Source organism: Malus domestica, chromosome 06 (genome assembly GCF_042453785.1).
Source record: "Malus domestica chromosome 06, GDT2T_hap1".
NCBI classification, from domain to species: domain Eukaryota; kingdom Viridiplantae; phylum Streptophyta; class Magnoliopsida; order Rosales; family Rosaceae; genus Malus; species Malus domestica.
In genome coordinates this window covers 8,164,975-8,185,201 of record NC_091666.1, presented here as the reverse complement: position 1 = coordinate 8,185,201, position 20,227 = coordinate 8,164,975, and the positions used below count along the sequence as shown (strand labels likewise).

The 20,227-nt window shown below is 37.9% G+C and overlaps 1 protein-coding gene and 1 pseudogene across 1 annotated transcript; one reads left to right on the top strand and one right to left on the bottom strand.

Moving 5' to 3' along the window:
- The first annotated feature begins 7,216 nt into the window (after positions 1 to 7,216).
- On the top strand, positions 7,217 to 12,826 carry LOC103417377 (uncharacterized; annotated as a pseudogene).
- Positions 12,827 to 13,161: 335 nt separating this feature from the next.
- Positions 13,162 to 16,763, bottom strand: LOC103417376 (phosphatidylglycerophosphate phosphatase PTPMT1-like). Its single transcript, XM_008355569.4, has 6 exons — positions 16,000 to 16,763; positions 15,478 to 15,600; positions 15,009 to 15,102; positions 14,263 to 14,345; positions 14,069 to 14,158; positions 13,162 to 13,811 (listed from the first exon to the last, which is right to left on the bottom strand). Exons 1-6 carry the CDS (start codon positions 16,219 to 16,221, stop codon positions 13,440 to 13,442), a joined length of 984 nt encoding a protein of 327 aa, XP_008353791.3. The 5' UTR covers positions 16,222 to 16,763; the 3' UTR covers positions 13,162 to 13,439.
- Between the last annotated feature and the right edge of the window lie 3,464 nt (positions 16,764 to 20,227).

The following is a 20,227-nucleotide window of genomic DNA, read 5'->3' as shown; positions in this document are numbered from 1 at the left end:
AAGTGAAGTTGCAAATAATTCTTAGACCAAAACCCTAAGGGGTCGGAAGAAGGAAGGCTTCAAGAGCAGCCTTCAGTTCCAACCACCTTACTTCACCTATGGTGACTTTGGCTTGCCTCATCCTTCGATTAAGCTGAAGATGCTGGATTTGCCTTGCGCCAGTTGCGAAATCCGTTAATTGAGCCTTATTTGCTTCAAAATTCTGTTCGAGGTCTGAAGCAACGGCTAACCTTTGTAGTTGAAGATTGGCGATTCGACATTACAGCTCGGTGATTTGATGATCAAAGTCGGCCAACTGCATTTTCTTTGCTTTAATGGCTTCAACCTTTGGTCGACTGGCTTCATGAGCGGTCTAGGCAGCCTTTAGGTCATTATCAGTCTGGAGAGCCTGTTCAAAAGTAATAAAAATTGCTGAGTCTGCTCCAGGATATTGGAAAGGTGGACGACATTCTCGGTACTCAGTAGACCATCATTGGCAAGAGCGTTCAGGCACTCTCCTACAGAGTCGAGGCCTTTGCATTGAAGGATTTGTGAAGCAGAGAGAGATATGAGTTCTTGTAACTTGGTGAGGGCATTGGATTCAGCCTCGGTTGTCGAAGAAGGCTCGGTTTACGTAGTAGATTATCCGGCTACTCTAGCAGTATTCGAAATGAGAACGTCGAGCTCGGCTTCCTAAAAAGGCTGCATATGAAAAGAAAATCGTAAAGAATATAATAGAGAGAATTTGCTTTAGATCTGCTGGGAGGAGACTTCGGCCAGGTCCTTTGGTTCATTGCTCGAACCTAGAGAGCTTAATGGCTGAGCACAGTATTTAAGACTGCTTCTCAACTCACGCGGCCGATGAAGGTTATCTACGTTCGACGACCACTGAGGTGGCCAGGTAATATAGATAACACCTGGAATTGTCTATGAAATGAATAATCAGGCACTTGACATTTAGTATTATACTCGGTTCAGACTTGTTATAATAAAATCAACAAAAGAAAGAGACCGAGCCTTATAAAAGCCGAAGTAACTTCTTAAGGAGGAATGCCAAGGTCCTGATCTTGCGGGTGGATTAGTGTCTCTATCGTCGCTTCAGGCTCGACAAATGGCATTTTTCCACGGTCGGCTGTAGGAGGATCAACCTGGTCAGTCGCCTCAACCACAGGTGGAGAATTATTGGTAGGAAGTCTAGTTGGTCGAGGGCGACTCGTTAGCAGGAGTTCTTCGCTGTCGTCATCCTGAAATAAGAATTGTTTAGGATTCAGAATCTAGTGGAAGGAAAAGTTACCAACAACATAGTCATACATCTTTATCCAGAACGATCATTGTTTTTGTTTTTGGATTCGGGGAGAAAGTTTTCTTGGCCAAGGTGGCCGCTTCTTTCGAGATGGGAGCAACGGCCGACCTTGGAGCTGAGGATTCCTTAACCATCAGATCAACGGTCGGCTTGACCACGACTTGTTCAACGGGGTGAACCTCATGAGCTTGATGGGTGAGAGGTTTTGTTTGCATTTCTGTCGAGACTCGAACGGCAGGAGTGCGATGAGATTTAGTGGTGGCTCATGTAGTCTGGCTGGAGATGACATGAATATCCCGCTCCTTTTTTCTCACCAACTTCTTGACACATCTTTTAGGAAAGGGGCATCGCCAGCCGTTTCAGCCTCTGGGCGAGACCGCTTACCCGGTAAAATCGATGAAGCGGTCACGATTTTCTTTAGCGAGGGGGCAGTTTTTTCTTGCTTACAGCCACAACTGCTGCGTCCGCATAACTACCTGAAGAAGCTAAAATTAAAACAGCAAGTTTAAACAAATGGCCAAAGTAAAATGATAAACACAGACAAATACCTTGAGTCGTTTCTTTAGGGGTCGGGGCAGAAGTCTTCTTCGGGCGGTCACCAAAAATTTTCTTGATAATGTTTTCGACCAGTGCACAGAAAAAGTCTTAGGTATAGGCGGCCCACCATTCAACAAAGGTGGCGGTATTGAATGTCTCGAGGACGTTCGGCTGGAGGCGGAATTTCTTGCATTTTTCTTGAAATTCTTGCTTGGCCTCCTTACATTCTCTTTCTGAAGAACCAGAGAAGTGTCATCGGCTCAGGAGAGAACGGGAGGTAAGTAGAGGCAATAGGCAGCCTTGGAGGTAGCCAAGTTGCCGCGCAGTGAAGTGGGGCAGTGAAGTGGGGATGGTAGACTTCCCAACTCGCACGTTTGGCATCGCAACCGAGGGGAAAGTTGCATATCAGCACAAACGGTCCCCAGCTCTTTCGAAGGACAACGTCTTCGGCTTCAGTTCAGGACGAAGATGAGAGCTTGATGGAAGGGGGATATTCTTGACAACAACAAATCAAAAACTCATCATCAGAAAGGTTTTCTAGGCCAAAAAAGTATTTAAAAACTTATTCGACTAAGTGAGGAGGAGCGGGTCTAGAGCCCAATTGTAAACCCAATGCTTCGGTGGGTATGCAGTTGGGGATTTCTGGCCTGAGGGTGGCAAAATAAACTTGCAACCAGAGTTGAAGGACCTAGAGTGAGCTAGTTTAGTGGGGGTCAATCTTGTTGACTGTCGCCTCGGCTAGGCATCGTGTGAGGTTTGCAATGATAGCCGAGCTAAGAGCCAGGACATGACCACTAGCTAGCGCCTCAGCGACCGACATGTTTTTTAGCAAACATTTATTTGATTTGGTACAACAAATGAATTTGTTGTACCAATAGAAAAGGAAAGCTTCATGTTTTCCTTTCTTGAGGTTCTCTTCCCTTCGGCCAGCGAAATGTTGAATGAGGGTGTTGTAGTTAAAGAAGTAATTTCTGAACTTTTTCTATCAATGGCTCTTGATTTTTCTTCCTTAGCGACTTGACCGCGCGTTCATCTAAGTGTATCTTGAGGTCGAGGTTAGATGGACATCCAGAGAGGGAGATGTTAATCGGGAGACCTGAAGAGGAGGTCCCGAGGATGGCTAAGATGTCGAGAACAATATGGCCAATAAGGCCGAGTGGAAGGACCATAGTATTGGTGGCCGAGCACCAAAAACCCAGAGCTACCATAAGAAGTTCTTTGTCCATGGCAATCTCGATGGTCGAAGGCTTGATGGCATCATAAATGCCAAGAACCTTCCATTCTTTGTTAAAGAACTTCTTTATCCTTTCGACCCACACTACTTAGGTCGCGGTAGTGGAAGCTCAGGTTCCTTGGGGTTTGGTCAATTCCCACTTCAACCAATCATATCCTTGAAACAAAGGTTTCAGGCAGTTGTCTTTGATGAGGTTAGTAATGGACGCTGGGACATTGTCTGTAAAGAGTGGTCCCAGGAACTGATGAGAAGCGCTCGAGTCACCTTTAAATCGCATATTTTTTATGGTGCTCCGGTCAATGAAGTCCCTGCACTTAGCGCATTCATCGGAAAGTTTGGAGATGAAGATGTTGGAAGCCATTGCTAAGAGTTTGAAGAAGTTTTGGACTTGGAGGAAATTTTCTGGTTGGAAAAGAGTTTTTGCAGGTTGATTTGGGAATAAAAGATTTGAGAATTCTGAGAGCGTAAATGGGAAAATAAAGGATTTTGGGTATTTATAAGAGTTTTAGAAGGAGGTCAATCGTTCGATTTTGAAAAGAAATGGTAAAATCAAACAGTCGGTTTTCTCAATCACTATGGAGATTCGAAAACCCGTGTGAAAGGACCAAAGAACTCGGGGATTGAGGCGACGTGGTAACGTGTGGCAGCGGTTTTGATGATGAAGGGACGATTTGATGACCTAGCAGTTCGTGGTTCAAGGTGGCGTGGGTATGTGTAGCGGCATAATTAATGACAAAGTGATGTTTAACGTCTGCACGAACGTTTCAAGTGTCATCATTAGAGGACAGACGTGCCCAGAAGACGCCACATGGCAGGATGACTGATAAGACTAGGACCGTGTGATTGTGTTTCATGAATACACCTGATGGCTGGAATATTGGGAACTTTTCAAATACCTAGGGTTTACTTCTTCAAGGCCGAAACTCGGCTAAGGAGTTCTAAGCCGAAAAGCTCAGAAGTGAAGGGGCAATGTTTGGGCCCAAAATAATACTATTGGGCCGAACATAGGTTTAGGTTCGGTCTAAAGCTTTTCTGAAAATATTGTGGGCCGGCCAAAGGTCATGGGCTACCCAGTTAGGGCGGTCGAGTTTTATTGCAAGAAGGATTAATCTGGATAAGAGCAAATGGGTCGAGTCTTGGTATGATAAAGAGTCTCAATAGGATAAGGATGCTAAGATTTGAGAAATAAAGATGGCCGGATAAGGAGTTTGGTTTAGAGTCTTAGTGACGGTAGGATTGACCGAGGCCTGGTTGGATTAAGATAAAGAATCCTAATCCGAGTATAGTTCTGATACAGCCAAGAGGAGATTGACTGCTATAAATACAAAGCGGCAAACAACGAAAAAACCCTCCAATTCAACACACAAACTGCCTTGCGCAAACTCTCGCTCTATGCGAAACCTCTCTACAACCTTGAGATTTTTATTTTCTTTTTCACCGACACATCTTCAGTTTGGATAAACAACACTGTGAAGGTAACCGGCGAACATCTTCAATTTGGATAAACAGCACTGTCACTGTAGAATCAACCGACCGCGAAGCACCTTTAGTTTGGATAAACAGCACTGCGTTAATGTTGATTGGTTATCTATCCAAGTCTCGGTTGAGAATGGTTTTCGAATCCTTATTGGCAGAGGTCATCTCACGAACATTCTCTGCGAAGTGAGGTGTTATGAATCACTAGACTCGGTGCGTTGAACGCCGAATTATTTTATGATTAGATACTCACAAGTTGGATTTAGAATTCGGAATTCTAACGGCCGAACAACATTTACGATTAAAATGTACCTCTGCTTTGAATACTTGTGTCCATATAGTCTGGTGTCTCGATTTGGTATGCTTATACTCTTATAAATATAATCACCATGACCGAATCTGACGCCGACGATTTGTGAACTTTGTAGAACTAGCAGCCTTGTCTTCAAGCTCTAGAACCTGAAGGTCGAGATCTATTCCTTCCTCGACCGCAATTGCATGATCAAAAAGTCAGCAGCGCACCCAATGCAACATCAACATATTTTACTCATCAACCGAGCTCAGCCGGCGAGTTAGCACGTCCCGCATCAACCGAAAGACGTAGTTAGCTCACTAGTTACTCGGTTTGTGGGCCACGTAGGCTTGGTAGTTTTTAGGGTCAACAGTACATGCCTAGGAGTGAAAACTCCAACGTACCTAATCCAGGCCAAAATGGAACGACAAAGGTGTGAAAGGGAATAAAGCTTACTTTCAAACTTCACTTTATTACGCATCTTCCAAATAGCCATTAATAAGAAAAACCATGATGCTAGCCAGACATTGCAAAGTTGTGGAGAAACCACTTTGACACAAAAGCAAGCCATAAATCCGAGAAGGAACTCATAAGTAGAAGAATATTGGCAAATTGAATTGCAAGCCAACATGAAGTACGTTGTGCAAATCCACAACTAAAAAATAAGTGCTAAATAGATTCAGAATTCTTGTAATGTAGTTGGCATATTGAAACCAAAGGGTATACTTCGTCGTTGAAGTTCATCCTTTATTGAGAGCTTTTTGAAAAGAATCATCCAAACTAAAATAGAGGAGCGAGGTGGAATGAAAGGACACCAAATATAGAAGCCCAACTCTCAACATGAAATCAAGGACAAACAATTTCATAGTCATATAAGAACTAAAAAACTCCAAATGTAGAAGCTTTCCAAATTAACACGTCCTTATCCTCATCAATTGGAAGATGCATCTCTAAAATCTCTATAGCCAAGTCTAGAAAAGTAGTAGAAAAAAATAGAAGGAAAACCCATTTTCCCATACGAATAATATTTTGAGTATGAGATAGAGAAGGAACAAGCTCAATAGCACCAATGACCCTAATGAATGCAAACCCAACCAAAGTTCGAATTGTGAATGTCAGGTTAGGGTTGGATTGAGCATCAAGCCTGCCCAAGTTCCATCCTTAGCGAAAAGAACAATTTACATGAAACGAATTCACCGTTATTATAGTGTTCTGATCCAATAATATCACATCATATGAAGAAAAAAAAAATTACACATGACGTGACATTATTGAATTCAAACGCGGAATTGGATCCTCTCAAAAATAGGAGATCAGGATTCTCCTGACCCGTTAGATTTTGATCCAATGACTACAAATAGAGAGCATTTCTAAAAGTTATAATAATTGTAACTATTGGATCAAAATCTAACGGCTCGTATTAGTGGAAGATGATGGACAAAATATAATTTCCTCTAATATAATATGGCATTTGTAAAATTTGCTGACATGGCTAAAGACCATATAACAATAAACAAAAACTGTACCTCCCACTCCTAGGGACTGACAGTTTGACTACGCAAATCACCAATCGGCGACTTTAATCCTATTTAGGGTATATTCAATTGGGATTTTAAGAGATTTTAATTCTTTTAATGAATCTAGGGGTATTCAATCAGGATTTTAAGTGATTCTCTGAAATTCTAGATGTATTCAATTAGAATTTTAAGATAGTTTATTAAAATCCTTAGAAATCCAGCGGTATTCAATTAAGATTTTAAAGAAGTTTATAACATTCCAGGTGTATTCAATTAGAAATTGATTTTAAAGAATTTGAGAAAGTTGAGGAATTAGAGAGAATTAGAGAGAATTGAAGAGATTTCGTAGTGTATTTTAAGTATCCACAAATCTCATCTCTTCCCATGAGATTTCGAGGGAATTGAATCAAAATTTTATATGGAATCTCTACAAATCAATTAAACTCTATAAAAATCAACGGATTTATAAATCAATTAAGGGGTGTATTCAATTGAGAATGTGAGAGATTTTAATGGATTTATAAATCCATGAATTTTTATAGAGTTTAATTGATTTGTAGAGATTTCATATAAAATTTTGATTCAATTCCCTCGAAATCTCATGGGAAGAGGTGAGATTTGTTGATACTTAAAATACACTACGAAATCTCTCAAATTCCCTCTAATTCTTTAACTTTCTCAAATTCTTTAAAATCAATTTCTAATTGAATACACCTAGAATGTTATAAACTTCTTTAAAATCTTAATTGAATACACCTGAATTTCTAAGGATTTTAATAAACTATTTTGAAATTCTAATTGAATACACCTAAAATTTTAGAAAATCACTTAAAATCCTAATTGAATATCCCTGAAATTATTAATTCCCTGAACCTCTCTCAGAATCCTAATTGAATACATCCCTCTAAAATCTCTCACATTCTCAATTGATTACATCCCCTTAATCTCTGTTTCTTTTGGCAGATCATCAATCGGTGACTTCAAGAAGCAAACCAGACAATCGTCAATAAATTCAGGCGAGTAAAAGCCAACCGCAGCCGCCGCTCATCCCACTTGTGCCTCCATGTATTAAGCTTCTTTATCCACCAATCACACACCACCAACCTCCATTACTATTACCCTAGATAAATATTAAAATATTTAATATTGAGATGTGCTATTTACACACCTCATTTCACAGCAATCCAGAAGAGAAGATGATGGAGTTGGTCGTCGTCTTCATCGTGGCTTTGATATCCATCCCAACTTCACTTTCCGTACCCTTCATAGTCCTCCATGGTAATTTCCTGCTCTTTCTGTTTCATACTTGTCAATTTTCCTTTTAAAGAAATTATTCATATTTTGTTTGATAAATCTGTTTTTGTATCTGGGTTTTGCTTTATTTTTATGGTTTTTGATATTATTGTTATTTTCTGTACAACAGTTGATTAATTGATGCTAAATAATGGTGGGTTGCTGTAATTTGCTGTATTAGAGAAGGGTTTATAGAACTAATTAGGAACTTGATTATGACCATTTTACCAAAGATGTTCAATTAGATACTAATATCCAAATGCCATCGGATGCAATGCATGGATTCATGGACTTAATCTATATGTGGAAGAAATCTTCTCAAAGTTCTATTTTTTGCATTTTTCTGTGTGGTAAAAAATCTTACATATAAAATAACTGTGCTTAATTAAATAAAGCGTTACATGAAGTTGCAGATCAAATAATTAAATCACTTTTTTTCGGTGCACCTGAGGAACATAATTGAACACAGAGATACAAACGGCTGTTACTTTTTCTTTCTGTAGCATGAACCAAATAGATTCTTTTTGAAGTTAATCACCAAGAAAAACGGCTGAGAAAATTACAAAACAAAATAACACGTTGAGCCAAAAAAGATATAAAAACTGCTGCTGGATTGTTACCACTATATCTGTTGCTTGCCTGGGCATGCCTCATCTAACTGCAGCAGAATAATTCGAATTACGAGGAAAATTTGGCATGTAAACCAGCCTCTAAAATTATAATTCAACTGGTAAGTAGTCTCTCAAGAGAGAGTTAGTATGATGTATTTTTCATTTGATGAGTGTCAGAACCTCCATGTTAGCCAATTAACTAATGCATTCAATAAACTCTGCATAATCTAATGTACTAATTCAATCTTGACCCATGAGAATGACCTAACAAAGAAAATTTTGGAGTAGTGCAAGTGTTCTGTGTTGTATGTTTGAAAAGAAGTTTGACATTTATAGCGATACCTAGTTTCCTTTGAATTTGGTCAATCTAGTATTAGTTGTCAAGTGTTTTTGGTTGGATTACGAACATCATCCATTTTAGTTCTTCTTTTAGTCTCCTTTTATATATTTGAGTGGTTCTTTCCTGGATTTTGTTAACTTTGTAGATCATTGAAACTAAGAATTCATTTCTTCTCTTACCATTATTTACTATTGCATTCTTATGCTCTTTCTGCATTCTAATGCTTCATTCATCATGATAGGCATTGGAGACCAGTGCTCTAATAAAGGAGTTAAACAGTTTACCGAGCAACTGAGCAACTTTTCTGGTACTGAAGGATATTGCATGTATGGTCCATTATTTTCTTCTCAAGCCTGCTTACTTTTTCCCATTGCTATATGTTATCCTTCTAGAGCTGATTGCTCATAGTTTATTCATCACATTGTTTTTAACAACTTTTATATATGTTCATGTCAAGTTCTGATCCTGAGATTTATTTAACATATGGTGTTGCCTTCTTGAGTTTATAGAACAATATGATAAGATACAACCTGATTTAAATACTCTTGGTGATGTGTAACGGGGAAGTCCACCCTTATGGTTTCTTACATGTTTTTTTTTTCAATTCTTGGGGGACATATGTGGTATGTAGTGTATTTTTTCCATTAATATTGCTTGGATTTACCTTCCTGCAGAGAGGTTGGGGATGGAACGTGGGATTCCTGGTTTTTACCTCTTGAAGAACAGGTAAAAACTAAAAAAATCAAGGCTTGTCATTTTATTGATGGTTCTTGATTTCCACTTGTAATCTGACTTTTGTTCTACATGTTTGCAGACCAGAATCGTTTGTGATAAGGTGGTGAAGTTTTCCTGTTACCGTATAATGTTGGTCTGGCTTTTGAAGTTTCTGTGACTTTTGACTTTGTTCCCTACTACAACTACAGGTTAAAGAAAGGGAAGAACTGAGACAAGTTTCTGTGACTTATGATTGGATCTTTCTGTTTCTCACATATATTTATAGTAAATTAGATTTTTTATCAACTCAACTCCACAAATTAAGTTACCATAGCCGGAATAACATATTGACATCCTTCCTCACCATTTCTTTTAGTAAATACATGTCATCACATCCTTTCTTCCTCATCCACCTAACTGGTCCTTATTTATGTATTTTGTATTTGAATCAAATCACTCCTTGAGTTGATATCATCCGCCATCTTCACCCTAATGATTCTTGGTGTCTATGACTGTATTTTAGAACATTTATCATTGTTCTGGCCATCAGTTAAGCTGTCGTTACATTTCAATGTTGTCCTTATTAGATGCTATTTTATTCCCAAGTTTAGCTACTGGCTCATGGCTTTGTTGCTATATGTGGCATTATCTGGCGTTACATTTTATTTTCTTTCGTTGTGGATATGCAATTATTTTATATTATGTAGCTTTCGTTGTCGTTTGATCTATGAGAATTTTTTCACCATGTTTGATTGTTTTTTCAATACCTCAATGCTTATGAGTAAATGAATTGTATCTTATAATTTTGAGTTTTGATGCTCATGTAACTCTGGTCAATCGGTTCTTTCTCATAACTTTTTCTTTTTAATTTGACAGGGCAATTTGATAGGCCGAGGTGTGGTAGAATTTTGCATCGATGGACCGCCTGTAAGATTCAATTTAACCAACTCTGCTAATTTCAAGTTTTCTCCACTGCTTTTCAAGTGACTACATGTATTGTTATAATAACAAAAATTGAATTCAGTTATCATACATGCAGTGAGCTACATGTATCCAACTCTTTAAAAATGCATAAGGAATGGTGTTATAAGTTCTTTAGGATTTTCTTATATTATTTTGGTGTGACATTTGGGAGCAGCCTCTCCATAAAATGGGGGTAAGGTTAGCCGACATTCACCTCTCCTAGACCCTGCGTAAAGCGGGAGCCTTGTGCACTGGGTACGACGATTTTGGTGTGACATAATAGCTCTTAGGATTATTTCTGATATCGGAGAAATTTTTAGTCGCATTTTTCTATGGTGTGGTTTATAGGCAAATGCTTTATTATGTTTATAGATCTTTCTTCCGTATCATTGTTTCTTTGGTTTAATGCTCGCACAGGATGATGTTTCATTTCCTAATATAAGCAGAGTTGACAATATGAAAATTCTTGTTTTTGCCGATATTGAAACAGGTCAAGAACTTTATCTCTCTAGGAGGACCTGATGCGGGTACTGCTTCTGTGCCTCTCTGCGGTGTAAGTATCATACTATCATCTTGGAATTTTAATCCCTCCCTAACCAAATGTTTTTTTTTGCTGACATAGCTTCTGGTGAAGAATGTACATATATATAAACTACAATTGAACTTGCATATTCAGATATTGCTTACAAAGTACTGTCCTAGTAAGCTTGATGTTTCCTCTTCCCAATTGTAGTAGTATGGTACCGGCCTGCTTCTCGCCCAAAAGAACTATATATATATAGGGGAAAGTTTATGCTATTATACAGGAGAGGATTAGCACTTTCTACAGTACTTTGTCGGAAATGGTTGCAGCAAACAGTATTTCCTACGTCATTCTTTCAATTACATAAGATGAGAATATTTGAAAGCATTTTGTATGAAGTACATCTAAGAGTGAAATCTTCAATACAAAGATCCCACCGTTATTCTGGTCATTTACTTAACTGTACTTAGCTGATTTCGCAGCGTATTTATATATTTGTGAGATTTTTGCGGAACATTAATGTTTATATCAAAATATGTCTCAAATTTAGAGTCGTAAGGTATATAACTATCGAGGAACACTTCAAACTTGGTTGGAAATACTCTTGTGACCTATTTGAGATATGTTGATAATGATAAGGGGCTTTGTTTTTGTGCCTCTGCAGTCTGGTATATTTTGCATCATTGTGAATAAGCTACTCAAATCAGAGATCTACACTGACTATATTCAAGTACGCATCTAATTCTGCTGATTCTTTCTTCTTGTCTCTATTACGGTGTCAACTCTCGTCCTCCTAGGTATATTTCTGATGGGGCCTCACTATCTTGATTGTGATTCTGAAAATGCAGGAACACTTGGCTCCCAGCGGTTATCTTAAATTACCAAATGTGAGTAGTGGCTCGAAATGAAACATTCGATACATTTAATGAGGTGTTTTTACTTCATATACCTATGTTATAAATATATCAAGTAACCTTGCAATCATAAGTTCGACGGAATTAGCTGTCTGCTTCATCCTGATCAACAGTTTCTTTCCAGGCAATGTCTGATTATTAAGAGAAATGCAAGTTTCTTCCGAAGCTCAACAACGAACTCCCTGGTGAGAAAAATTCGACGTACAAGGAAAGGTTTAGTAGCTTACAGAACCTGGTGCTTATCATGGTAAGTTGGAAAAATATATTTCTTTGGTAACATTTCTTAGATCCTCAGAATAATTAGCCAAGTAAGCATATACATTATTTCCATGTTAATTTCGTATTTCTGCAGTTTGAGCATGACACTGTTTTGATACCAAAGGAGACCGCGTGGTTTGGATATTACGAAGATGAGAGCTTCAAATCAATTTTAAGTCCACAACAGGTAACAGAAGTACAATAATACTAATACTAGTGTTAGAGACTTGAAGCATTAGAAGATTTGCATTTACAATTAAGCGTACGCGTTTTCTTTGCCTTCACTTTTATGCAGACCGATCTGTTTACTGAGGACTGGATCGGTTTGAGAAACTTGGATGAAGCTGGGAGGGTCATGTACATTAGCGTTGCAGGAGGTCATCTCGGAATCTCCACCAGCGACATGAAAAAGCACGTGGTGCCCTACTTGCAAGTTTCAGCGTCGATGATGGATGGAAACAAGAAAGCTAGTTATACCAGGGCAAGTGGAGTTGAACATGGATTTGTGGAAAGCAATGAGAAAATGCAAGTAACGCCTGATTTTGATGACAGAGCATCAACTGGAGATGTACCGGAAGGGTGGTCGTCTTACGGGTGGCCCTTACCAGTCAAGAATTTGTTCAGTGAACTTCTTGGGCTCACATAGGACAAGTCACTCCCTCAGCCTTGATGAAGCTTAATTACTAGGTAACTCAAACTACTAAATCAAGAATTACACTGGGGTTTGTGGGTGGGGATGATTTATTTGTACAATAATTGCAATTTATTCCATGCCTATGTGACTGAAACCCTGCTAATATATGGTTATGTTATTCTGTACAAAATTATGCAAGGACTGATCTTGGTAAATAAAATTGCGTTCAGCATAAAAACTGACTTGATATTCCGCATGCATACGCCTTACGCCTTACTGGAATCGCTCTAAACCACTTGAATTACAAACTCCGGACGTGTTTGTGTGCTACTAAATTTGGTTACCAAATAAATGTTCGAGGCAGCATTTGTTTGCTTGAATTCGGAGAGATGATATATTCTATATCTCCAATAGTATACAAGACAGATCACTTTCTAGTGAATTTTATGCACCACTATATAATTGAACCTTACATGACAGAGGTTTAGGACTGAAAGCATAAAGACAGACCTAGGAAGACTTTGGAAAAGACTCTAAGAAAAAATTTGAAGTACTTAGATCGAACAGAAGATATGACACATAACCAAGCATAATAGCATTTTAGGATTCATATAGCCAACCCCATTTAATGGGAAAAGGCTTTGTTGTTGTTGTACTATATAATTGAACCAAAATGCACTACTTTCTTTCATTTCGATTCAAGGTACAAGTAGCGACTCAATTTTATATAAGGGGGCGAAAACGCAGTTTAGAGCGGCCTCATGTAACATTATTCCCCCTTTCTGTACGAGAAAGTATAAAGAAAAAGAACGCTTAGCAAACAACTTGTATGCATTTTCTAAGGCTTCGCCTCAGTAGACTTGTATATCCACACTAATGCCGCTCAGACGATCAGCCCTCCTGCCCGAATTCTCTCCTGACATCTTCTGGTGGGCACCGAAGCGGAGCCACATACATGAGATTCTTGCAAGAGCTGCCTGACCGGCTACTCGCACCCGATAAACCACACTTAAGTCCGCCCAAATCTCACTTCCCACGGTGCCAGACTGGAAACTCGCATCATATCCTTCAAGATCTGATTCTGTTACCACTACCACAGAGCCTTCATCAAATGCAACTAGATTGTGTGAGGAAGCAGACTGAAGCGGTGTCATCATCAGATCTGGCATGTGACTGTAAACAAAAGCTTTCTTCACCATTAAATAGTAGTAGTCCTGGACAGCCTGAAAAAAGGAACCATCAAATAGGACATCAGGAAAAGTCAAATTCAAGGCTAGAATTAGATCATGCCACAGATCAGGTGTAAATCTAGTATTATAAGCAAATTGTTCGCACACTGATATTGATTTAACAACAAAAATGTAAATACAATGTTTCTCACTACACCAGGAGGACCAACAGAAGGAAAAGGCATGAAACAGCAGTGAGACATATTAGCCACCAATGCGAGTGCAAATCACAGATAAGTTGTACAAGTTACCTGCCACTGAGCAGAGGCTAAAAGCACCCTCGGCCGAATTGACTTTAGATATTCATAAGCAGATTCAGGTGTCATCTGCTTGTGATGGACCTATATAAAAATATATATAATTAAAAAAAAATTAAAAATTAAAAAAAGATCAGTAAAGCTGGCAATCCTCGGAGTTATTGGTAATTTCAGAGCCTAGTACTAACCAGGTAACAGATAACAATGGTCGTACTACGCCCCCGTCCAGCTTTACAGTGAACATATGTTGTCTGTCCACTTAATGCATTTTCTTCATGACAAAAACCAAAATGACAAAGAAATATATCAGATAAGTCTTCTTAGGAGAAAAAACAAAATCTTATCCTAGACTACAATCAACCATTTACACGAAAATGACAAGATCGATCCCAGGATATATATATATATATATAATGACTTGACACTAAACCTCCTAGTCCTTAATGAAAATTAAACAAGTACAGATGAAATAAATCAAATGATTTTTTTATATTTACCCTTAAAGAGTAAATTTCAACAACAAACACCACTAAGCAGCTTAAAAATGACCAAATGAAAAAGAGTCAATGAAAATCATCTCTTTTAAGTTTCTAAAATTCTGACTGATAAAACACGAGGCAGGTTAGATGGTCTATAATATTCGACAACCACCACCATACATCATAACTTATTTACACTGAAAAAATATAGGACAGCCTCACAATCGCCCCGGGCCCTTGCATATTAGACTTATGCTGGATGATTGTATTCAGCTTTAAAAGTTTCCTAACATGTCAACCGTATCTAGCCAAGAACAGAATATGGCATGGATACATGCCTTGTTTGAGCTAAGTCATGCAATATCAAAGGCCTTAAAAACATGCCTTGTTTGAGCTAAGTCATGCAATATCAAAGGCCTTCCAAGATGATCAAATCAGGTTCCAAGAATGCTTACCATGAATGAAGTCTACAGCACGACATGCATCATCAAGTGATGGTGCAAAGCAGTAGTCTCTTGTAGGAATCACCAGATGGTTAATGCCATGAGACTGCCACAAATTTAGTAGAAACACATAAAAATATGGTAACATAAACTACTGGGAAATAGGGTAGACCGCAAACATAAAGTATAAGAAAAACATAAAACAAATCCCCAAGTTTTGGTCCAGTACAGACATGAACCAAGTCAATTTTAATCCACATAATTCATATATTAATACATAACAATATTACAGAAAACACCAGTTAACCTGTCAGGTATTAAATATGTCATACAAAAAACAAAAGATATCCTCACAAACAGCAACACCATTTCATCTGAGAGAAAAATGCATCAACTAATCTCCAAAAGCAAGTGAACTCTCACAATACAAATCTCAAGAATGATTCTGGGGTGTAACATGACCACAAGAAAAACCACTAACATGATAAAGAGATGTTGGAACCAAAGTCTCGTATGGCTCATTAAGTGTTATGACTCCACCAACTCCGACATCCTTTAAGCGAGGTACGTCAGTAGGGAATGGAACTGCACCTAACAATACAAACTGGAAATAAAATTATTAGCATTCAGACGGACGAAAAAAAAAAAAATCAACAATAGATCATATAAACACTCGCAGAAGAAAAAGCCACATGTTTACATAAGCAAAATTTTTTGTTTGAAGATAATTTACTGGGTCTACATTATTACATAAACTATCAGCGAAGAAAAGAATTCCAAGCTAACATCACCGCACACAAAGAATCACATAAACCCCATTCATGAATTACATTAATAAGAGATAAGTTCACAGACATAAAGTACTCGTAAGAGCTATCGAATCGAACTCGGAATCTAAATCAAACCCAACACCTAAACGTATATACTATATGGCAAGTGAAACCAATCTATACACATGACAAATACATAAATACAAAAATAGAACAATAAAATGAATTTGTACCTCATCAACCTTATCCCACCACCGAAACTCAGCCTGAAGCTTATTCCTAATGACATTGTAAAGCAGAGTCGGGTAAAACAGCGCACGAGCTCCTGCACCGATCAAAACCCGCTTCGCATCGGACCGTGTGATGCTCCTGCTATCAAAATCTCTATTTCCAAGGGACAAATTCCCTTTTTCCCCACTTGCAACTTCTCCTCCCTTCAGTTCCTCAATATACATAGCCTCAGATTCAAACCCGACACAATCAATCACAATTACACACAAATTCAACAGAGAACCCTAAATTTTCCCCAAGTATTTACATACAAACAACCATTTACACAAAAAGCGCCATTAAAACCCTAAAATTTTCTTTTATGTACCAAAAAAATCACAGGATCATACGAGAAAACCTATAATTTCTGGAACAGTGAGAGGAACAAAGGATCGGGAGCGAATTCGATTTGATAACGGAGAAACTGCAAACCATGGAAAAGCTTGCGACCATAATTTACGAAAAGGGGGACGATCGGAGAGAAAGGGAGAGACGATGAATACGATGAGGGATGCGATCAAGGATCGATGAAATTTGGGGGGATCAAATGGGAATTGGTGAGATCTGGGGGAAACCCTAACCCTAAAAATAAGAAATTGTTTGAAGGAGAGGATAGGCTGAGGTTCTACTCCACCTTTTGCTCAACAAACTCTGAAAGCGGACCAACGACAGAGAGAGACAGAATTATTAAGAAGAGCGTAGAATGAAGGAGATGGAGGGAAGGGATAGAGTCACGGGGGTGATTAAGGAGGGAGTTTGAAAAACGTGAGTGGGGACACGTGGTGCGATTTGAGGGAATCAGGAGCATTTAGGAGGGTGGCGTTGGCCGAAAGAAATTTTTAATTGTGATGAGAATACGAATGGTATACTACGTATTTTTATGTAAGTGGTGAAAAATTTTATTTTTTAAGTTATTAATTTTTCAACACACATATTTCATCATTTGTATAATGATACGTGGTGTACCACCTTGTGTGCCCGTCACACTGAAAAATCTCTTGTTAGCCGACAAGATATAAAGGATAATTGAAATTATGATGTGAATATTTTTCTATTTCTGTGGTTGTTTTTTAATTTCGTGGGTGTCAGCAAACAAGCAAACTACCTTATGTCTCACACTTGTTAAACTTATGAGCTCAGCTCATTTACTTAGGCCATCTCTAACCAAACGAGGGTCAGATGACTCGTTTTAATTCTCTAGTCCTCCAAGATATTAATATTTTAATGAACAATACATGGCCATATTTGCCTATATCTCTAACCGAGGGTCAAATGACCATATGACTCATTTTAGCCCTGTCATAAAAAATCGTTTCTAATCGAGGGTCATAAGGTCAAACATAATTTATTATTTAAATTTAATGTTATTTAATGTTGTTTCATGTTGTTTAATGTTGTTTCATGTTACTTAATTTAATTTAATGTTGTATAATGGCTTAGGAAGTCATAGGAAAAAAAAAATAGAATTTAAAAAATTAAAAGTTTTGTAAAAAAAAAAAGGCCTACCATTCTTATCGGTTATAACCAACAGGAATAACTACAATACTGTCGGATATATCTGATAGAAAATGTATTAATAATAAAAAAATCCAGCCTAGCCCAGGGCTGGCTGGCTAGATTAGGCCAGTTGGTTGGCCCTTTGGTCCTTTCAGATTCCGTGGGGTCCACGAGCCCTCTGGCCTCGCCCTCAGTTAGAGACAATTTTCGGGCTATTTTCAATCATCTAACCCTCTGGACCTTCGGTTGGAGATGGTCTTACTTTGGCCAAATTGGGTTAATAGTCGCCGTTATAATAGTGTATTCGAAAGATAGTATTTATGGTAAAAGAATTAGGGTTTAAATTTTTATGGTGAAGGCTGTTAACAAATTTAACCTAAAAATAAATTTTTTATTCAATTTCCATTAAATGTAGGAATAAATATGTAAATATGTATTTTTGTAAAATTCAATTGAAATTTTCAAACAATTTCTAAACAATTCAATTGAAATTTCTAAAATTTTTTTGTAGCAGGATTCAATTTCCAAACAATTCAAAGTGCGTTGAGTATCTTGGAGGCAATGAAAAATGGATGCAGCATCAAGTATAGAAATGCACTTTGAATTGCCTCCAAGGTGCGTAATTGCAATTTGAATTTTGAGAAGTTGAACGTGATGCAAAAATGTTTTAGAAATTTGAATTGAATTGTTTAGATTTTTTTGAGAAATTTGAATTGAATTTTGCAAAAATACATATTTACATATTTATCCCTGCAATTAACGGGCATTAGATGAAAATCTCACTTTTAGATTAAATTTGTTAACTGTCTTCACCATGAGGTTTAAATTCTATTTTTTTTTATCACATGAGCTATCTTCCGAATAACTTATCACCACAGAGAATAGTGAGTTGGGTTTTGGGTTTTGGGTTGACCTCATACCTCTGATTTCAAACAAAAGGATGCAAGAGAGAGGTGAGAAGAGTGAGCTGAGTTTTGTACCATATTTTTTGTTTTTGCCAGAAAGTTCCATTTTTTACGGTGACTTAAGCTTCGGCAAGTATAAAGGTAGGGTGTTTAGTTCCAAGTTCCTTCATCATTGATTTATGAAATAAATGGGTTGTTTGTAAGATGAATTAATACTTTGAAGTTAATTTAGGATTTGTGTTTCATGTTGGGGTCTATGGGTTGTGGAATAAACTTTACTTTTTGACATGCTACAAAACTAGGAAGGAACAATTTCTGGTTCAAGTGTTCAATTGTAGAAATTTGTCAAATTTTTTTCGTAATGTGCATGGTGTGCATGGCTACAACTTAATATGAGAAGCAGGATTGTCTACTAGTTATGATGCACGTATGTTGAGCCCTAGAATTTAGTGAGTACGACCACAACCTAATTGGTCGAGCCGAAAAAAAAAATTAAAAAAAAAAATCTTAGAGGACGTTAAGGGTCATGCGTGTCCATAAAATAATGACAACAAGTATTATGTTTTCCACGTGCACGATTAAACAATGGTTGATATACGTAATGAGACTTTTCTAACTGCCACTGTAACCTTATACACGTAACAATTATGTTTTAATTGTTTCCACTATACCAATAGGTTGCTGTTATAGTTTCTTATTAATGTGAAAAGCAGCTCGTTACTCAATCTCCAGCTCTGTGCATATCATGTGCATGTACTGTACATATGATGTGCATGGTGTGCATATAGTGTATATGGTGGTGAGTCACATGTGATTACGTCATTTTTTCTAATTTCAAAGAGAGAGCTATGAGCTTTGGGTTTTTGGGTTGGTTCAGATCTGTGAGCATATCATGTGCATGTCGTGTACATACAGTGATCATATCCTGAAAAATTCATCCAACAAAACACCAATTTTTGCCAAGTTTTAGTAAACACCATCATAACATTCAAACAAGGTAGGGAATCCCATGATATAGAAGAGGGAGAAATTGATTAAATTTTGTTTCACTATTACTTCATACAGCTTCTGGGTTTATTATCTTATTCCCCAAATATGAAAAAGCTCACTTCTTCAATCTCACCAATCTGCAAATATTGGAAGGAAGAGAGCAAACAACAAATGGGTTTTCTTATTTTTGGTCAACAACAAATGAGTTTTCTTGTTTTGGTGGTGTTGATCCCTCCTGCCCATGATGTTCGTGGAGAGAGAAAGAGAGAGTGAGCTTGTTTTTCCCAGCAGACACTGTGTGTACACCAACAGTTAATGACTAGGCTTTGTTCCCACCGTTGATACGAGTCCAATGGTGGTGATCTCAAGTCTCAATTGTTTGTCGTGTTGCCAGAAAATGGCTAGAAAACTCTCGACTTGCTTGAGTTTCGATCCCAACGATTAGGGATGAGATTCGTGACATGGCTAGATGTTTTGGACTCGTGAGGACAAGATGAAATTGGTGGTGGCTTTGTTTTGGACGGTGTTGGTCGGGTGACTATGCACCATGTGTGCACAGTGAGAGCGGGAGAAAGAGTGCGTGAGGGAGAAAGTGAGAGAAGAGAGGGAAATGAGAGAGTATATAGAGAGAGAAATCAAAAAATAAGAGGAAATGACCCATTTATATACGAGAGCAATTAAGTCATTTCAAGGTGTAAGAAGAATCCTATTTCTGTTCTATTGTTGTGCATGGTGTATGCATGCCTATGCATATTCAAAAAAATTCTATTTATGTTCCAAGATTAAGAAAATGTCTTAT